We start from the raw sequence: 5,781 nt of genomic DNA on the forward strand, positions 1-5,781 counted from the left end.
CATAACATTTGTTATGAATAAACAGCTTTGTACAGAGGGCTCAGAAGATGTGTTGCTGTTATAAGCATGGAATTATATTCATTCATTAGCCTCCCCTTACCACTCAAAAATCCACCCTGATTACTTCAGCAAGCCAAGAGCTGGCAGCCTGACTGCCCCAGAAGGCTGGCTGGCTTCAAGGGGAGCGCAGTGTAGCTAGACACAGGTAAGCAAGGCAGGATGGAGGCTGCTCTCACCCAGCCATCAGTGTTTCTCTGGCTGTGCAGCACCGCTTGACACTCTTACCGTTCCTACAGGAGCCTCAGGAGTAGCCACCTCTGGGGTGGCTTTCTGGTGAGGTCAAAGCAGAAGAGACCTCTTTAACATCTGCAGATCACCTTTACAGATGCAAATGTGCATTTGCTGTCCTCACCAGCCAGCTGTGTGCTACTAAACCAAGCTAACACCACTGACTTCATTTTGCACCTTGAATCCAGGAGGGCAATGGGCTGTGCCAGGGAGGACAAAGCCAGCAGACGGAAGGGACCTTGTGCCCAGGAGACAGAGCTAGGCTCATTCATGTGATCAAGTATACTGCCACCAAGCCACAGAAAAAAACAGAGCTGGTTTTGTCCGCACCATCTGAACTCTGGAAGCAATCTCTCCACTCTGAAGTATCAAGCACAAAGCTGTTCAACTCCAGAAGGATCTAGGGGCAGCAGCATGGGTATGATGCTGCCAGCACATACCCCTCCTGCTCAGACCGAGTCCCTTCACCAGCCCCTCCTGCACTGCCCAGCCCTCCAGTTGCCACCCTCCTGCACTCCACTCCAGCCACGCTACCACCAAGCCAGACAAATGCAGCTGGGAGGAGCAGAGGAGGGGAGGAGACGCAGAGGCTGTAATTGAGCATCTGTGATGGGCAGCAGCAAAGCAAATAGGTTTCCAGCCTTGAGCTGGGGTGGAAGAAGCAGTGAGTCTTCTTTGAGAGAGGGCCAGGCGCGTACAAAAGAGGAAGCAGATCCTGGGAGCTGACAGCCACGCTGCATTGCACATCAGTGCCAAAGCTAGCAGCACTTGAGGTGAAGGTCTGCCCATGGGGATCACGGGGGTTTGAGCTACTGGGCTTCAGCAGCTGCATCTGATGGCTGATGGAAGGGAAGGTGAGCCCTATTCTCCTCGCCTGGTGCTGCAGGGCTGCACCATCCCCAGCACGGGGGGGAGAAGAGGCCCTCTGATTTTTCTCTCTGCCAAATGCTCCTATGTTGCTCCAGGCCTCTGACTGCACCTTACCATTCCCTGCTCCTCCTGCCTGTACAGGCACACAGCCGGCACTGTGTGGGGAACCCAGCTCAACCCAAAGAAGGTGAGACTGTACAGCACCACCCAGCAGCCCCCATTTTATTTCTCTCTAAACAAAGCTCTTGCACAGACCAGTCCCAGCAGCTCCTTGCACTTCCCCCAGGCTCCTTCACACATCTTCTCCAGCTAGACAGCTGCCCACTCTAAGGGCTCAGTGTCCAACTCCAACCCATGTTCAACCACAGGCATTGCAATCCTCCACCAGCTGCCCACACTCCTCTGCCATGTCCATGCTGTCATGCTGGGGTCACAGTGCTCCCAGTCCTCCCCCACAAGGTGCAGGCACCTTCTCCCACTTGTTGGCAAGTGCATGCTGGCATCACCTCAAGTGTCCCCTCTCCAGTGTTGCCAGTGGGAGTCTGTAGGATGCAGGAGCATCACCCCAAGCTGCAACTCTGTGGCCACCTTGGGCTCTGGCACAGATGCATAGCCTCAGCACAGCGTATCAGAGGCTTGTGGCTCCTGAGGCAGGCTAAGCCTATGTGTTTCATCAGACCAGGGCTATAACCATTTTTCAACCTCCAACAAGGCTTGTTCTGCCACTATTTTTCTCCCAGTGAGCACAAAAACTCTGGAAAGGCTCCTCAGGTAGGCAGATCCAAGGGCTTTCCCGGGTGAGTCTGCCCTGCTTGCAGGGAGAAAAGTCATCTCTGCCTTCCACCAGCCTTCCATGCTCTCAGGGGAGCAAGACGCCCCCCAGGAAAGCCTCTTCTCTCTTATCAGCCCAAGGCACTGGTGTTGCAGGCCCAGCCAGGCCCTGCCTCCAGCTCAGCCAGCACGGCTGCCAGTGCTCAGGGAAGAAGGGAATTGGGCCCACTCTCACTGACACATCTCAGCTCTCTGAAACTAATGAGAATAAAGACAGTAAAGGCTTAGACTAGTCATTAGAGTCAGTAGATCTGACTCTAAATATATTCAGAGAGTGGATTTGCTGGAAGAAAACACCATTTCTTCCATTGCTTTCCATGTCTGATTTGATTTGGTGTTGGATGTTTTTAGCCCAATGTCCAGCCATCTGTCAGCACACTCTCTTATTTTGGGAGGATAAATCACCAAAGAACGTGCCCGTTGGCCAGAGTATGAAGGACAAGAAGATAGTGTCAAGCCAAAACGCCCCTTTGCAGAGGGTACTAAACCTTTAAGGCTAGATTTTCAAAGGGATTTACATGTCTAAGTGCCACAAATCAGCATCCGAAGGTACTTCAGTAATTTTGTAGGGTCTGGTCTGGGGTACAGCAGCTCCTGCAGCAGCAGAACGATGCTGGCTCTGAGGAGCCCAGGGGGCTTCTTAATCACCTTGGCATCACCCCTCTTGTGAGCAGGCAAGGCAGAAAGCTTGAAGTAGAAAACATCAATACTGGTGACTGGTAAACAGGCAGGAGGACTGCAGCTGCAGAGCTCAGAAACTGTGCGTAAGCAAAAACCCAGGGCTGTGGTGCAGGGACTAAACAAGCTTGTGGATTGAGGCTTGTGATTTTCAAGACACTGCCTGAAGGGTCTGCACCTACCGAGGGAATAATAATGGAGCTGCAAATCAAAAGAGCCACTGGTCTATACAAAAGGAGCCATGTAAAATGAACAGGACCTCCCTGTTTACACATCAGTAATTATACCAGGAGCATCAACTTTAAGACCAACAATGCATTTAAGGATACATCCAAGCTTTCCAGTGCTGTCTGAAGAACTACAGCAAGGTGCTTCAGAGGGCAAAAAAGCAGGTCTAGGCTTACAGCTCATAGGACTTGTAGTGGCTTACTACATATTTGAAAATAAAATACCACTATACAAGATAATTGTTACAGTGACTTGAATAACTTGTTTGCAGTGATATAACTTTTAAACTTACTCAAAACTTCCCAATTATTCATTTGGAAAAAAAACAACCAAACAAACAAAAAAAAGGCTTATCTTCAGCTTTTTTCTAGAACCCTAAGTTTTTGAGGACAGGGCATGCAGGATGCATGGGAGGATGCATTTGTTGCCTCCACTAGAAACACAAGTGCTCGACAAGCTGGCAGGAGCCCAGCTCCCCTTGGGAAGCACACTATCCCTACCATCAGCCCAGCACATTAGTGCTCCTCCTTCCCAGCACAGAGGAACCACTGGGGCTTACATTTTCATTCTCGTTTCCCACTGCCAACATCAAAACCCCTCTTTTCCTTTTCTTCTACCTAAAGGCTCCCTGCCTGCCTGCTGCACAGCTAGGTGAGTTCACGCTGCCACGTAGCATCCCGGGCATCGCCCTGGCTTTGTGCTTCCCAGGAGAGACCTCTCGGCACTGCTGCAAAGCACCTGCTGATGATGCTACACCACCTCTGGAGATCCTTCCCCTCCTGATTCCTCCTGGGACAGGTGGATGATGCCCCACTATCTCCTAGTGCCTGGCACAGGGCAGACAGGAGCTTGGATGGCATCAGCTGCCAACGGGTGGGCAACTGAATGATAACCCTGGTGTCACCCACTCTATCAGCTTCCCAGAACAGGGCGTTTTGCCACACAAATTAAAAACAACGCAAAAGACAACAAAAGGCTTTTTCCAGCCCAAAGCAAGGCCAAACAGAAGTGACCGCTCCTGCTGCAGAAGCTCAGCTGTCTCCAGAGGAGAGGACAGCTCAGCAGTGCCTGCCAGCACACAGCAGCTTCAGACATGGCCTGGGCTCAGGTGCTGTGACAACATCATATCAATAACTGGCAGTCAACACTTCACAGCACCAGGGGTGGCTGCAATTAACCTGGAGGAACCTACACCATGAAGCCTCAGCTCAACTGAGTGCCCTGAGCTGTAGGGCTCACTCCAGGGCAGCGATTCCCAACGGGGGCAGCACTCAGGGCTGGATAACCTGCGCTGCCCTGCTTTTCCCATAAGGCAGTGAGAGCCCCCTCCCAGCCCCAGTGGGGCAATCCAGGACCCCATCTGACCCCCATGCATAGCTCACATGGGGCTACTGGGATTTTTGGTTCAGACATTCTTTCAGCAGACCCTCTTTTGCCATGCAGAGCACAACAGGAGGGCAAGAGAAGCTTTTTACCCTCATGCATGGAGTCTCACCTTTCCCTCTTCTCCTTCATTGTTGCCTCAAACACCTCATTGTCTTCATCGGCATCTCCATCCTGCAGCCCATCCTTTGGGAAACCGGAGCCCAGGGCAGGGGGCTCCTCTGGCGTGCTGTTCCTCCTGCCAGGGGTACCCCCAAAGCTTGGGTTGCTCTCGCTGTCTTTCTGGCTCTCAATTGCTGAATCCACTTCCTCCTTCTCAGCCAGGATATCGTCAATGTTGGTTTCACGATAGCACCTCAGGGGCACGGTGTCCAGGTCTGTCTCAGAGTACTTCACCGTCCTCCTTATAATACCAGTCTCACAGGACTTCTGGCTGCCCGGAGGAGACATCTCTATCTCCACCTCCACATGGCTCAGGCTGTGCTTGGGCATAGAGCTTGGTGGCTCAGCAGGCAGCAGGCAGACGGGCTTCTGGGGAGGCTTGGTCAGGGGAGTGGAGTTGGGGACAGAGGAGCCTGCAATGGAGCCCCAAGCACTCAGAGCAGCAGGGAGCTGAGCTGGGGAGTGCAAGGGAGCTGCTTCTGCAGCTTCACGCACACCAAGAGAGAGGTCGTGTGCGTGATGGGAACCAGCAAATGGAGAGGAGAAGTAAGGAAAAAGGGTGGGGAGAGGCAGAAAGGGGAAGGAGTTGGGTGCTGTCAGTGCTAGTGAGCCCTTAGCCCCAGTCTGAACCCAAATACCCTTCTGCAGAGGCCGCCAGGGTCACGGCTCTGCATCACCCTCTTTGCACAATGCATTGCATGGCTGCAGGCGAGGTTAGTGCATGTAGGATCTGACCCCAGAAGGACATGGACTGGCTGATCCTGGGGGGAGCTCAGCTGTCCAGTGGGCACTGACAACTCCTGAGAGACACACAGCCCTAGAGGGAGTCCTGGCAGAGTTTCAGACTTGCAAAAGAGAGGTCAGTCTGGCCAAGGGTTTCCACTCCATCAACTTCTTACCTGTCTTTGGGGCATCTGAGGAGCCATAGAAGAATTCCCACTTGGCCCTGGCAATGCGCTGGGCATGGGCTGAGGTATGGCGGGGGTACAGCCAGGCGCTGCCCTTCAGAGGAGAGAGCAGTGAGCGGACACAGACCTCAGGGCAGGGCCCGCGCCCAGCGCAGGGCACTCTGGCACCTACCTGGGGTTGGGGCTCCGGCTTCGCAGGGCTCCTGGTGAAGGTGGGGAAATCCTCTGGCAGCCCATTGGTGAGGGAGTGGCAGAAGCAGTTGGCGTTGAGGGCGCAGGGCTCCTTCGTGCAGGGCCATGGCCCCTGCGGGGTGCTGCCCCCAGCCAGGAGCGGGTCGGACGCCGAGGCCTCCAGCTTCAGCGTGCGCAGGAGCTGCTGCTGGGGCCGGGGCTGGGGGGACCCCACCTCCGCACCGAGCTCCAGGCTGCCGCT

At 53.9% G+C, this 5,781-nt stretch overlaps 1 protein-coding gene across 1 annotated transcript in view; it reads right to left on the reverse strand.

Moving 5' to 3' along the window:
* PSD (pleckstrin and Sec7 domain containing) overlaps positions 1-5,781 on the reverse strand; it is a 33,315-nt gene that overhangs the window by 27,137 nt on the left and 397 nt on the right. Inside the window, exons 2-5 of the mRNA XM_010000822.1 lie at positions 5,521-5,779; positions 5,340-5,442; positions 4,391-4,853; positions 1,315-1,330 (exon numbers count right to left, since the gene is read on the reverse strand). Of these exons, the coding sequence (XP_009999124.1) occupies positions 1,315-1,330; positions 4,391-4,853; positions 5,340-5,442; positions 5,521-5,779 (841 nt within the window). The remainder of the gene's footprint in view (positions 1-1,314; positions 1,331-4,390; positions 4,854-5,339; positions 5,443-5,520; positions 5,780-5,781) is intronic.

This window comes from Chaetura pelagica, unplaced genomic scaffold, assembly GCF_000747805.2.
Source record: "Chaetura pelagica isolate M959 unplaced genomic scaffold, ChaPel_1.0 scaffold166, whole genome shotgun sequence".
Lineage (NCBI taxonomy): Eukaryota > Metazoa > Chordata > Aves > Apodiformes > Apodidae > Chaetura > Chaetura pelagica.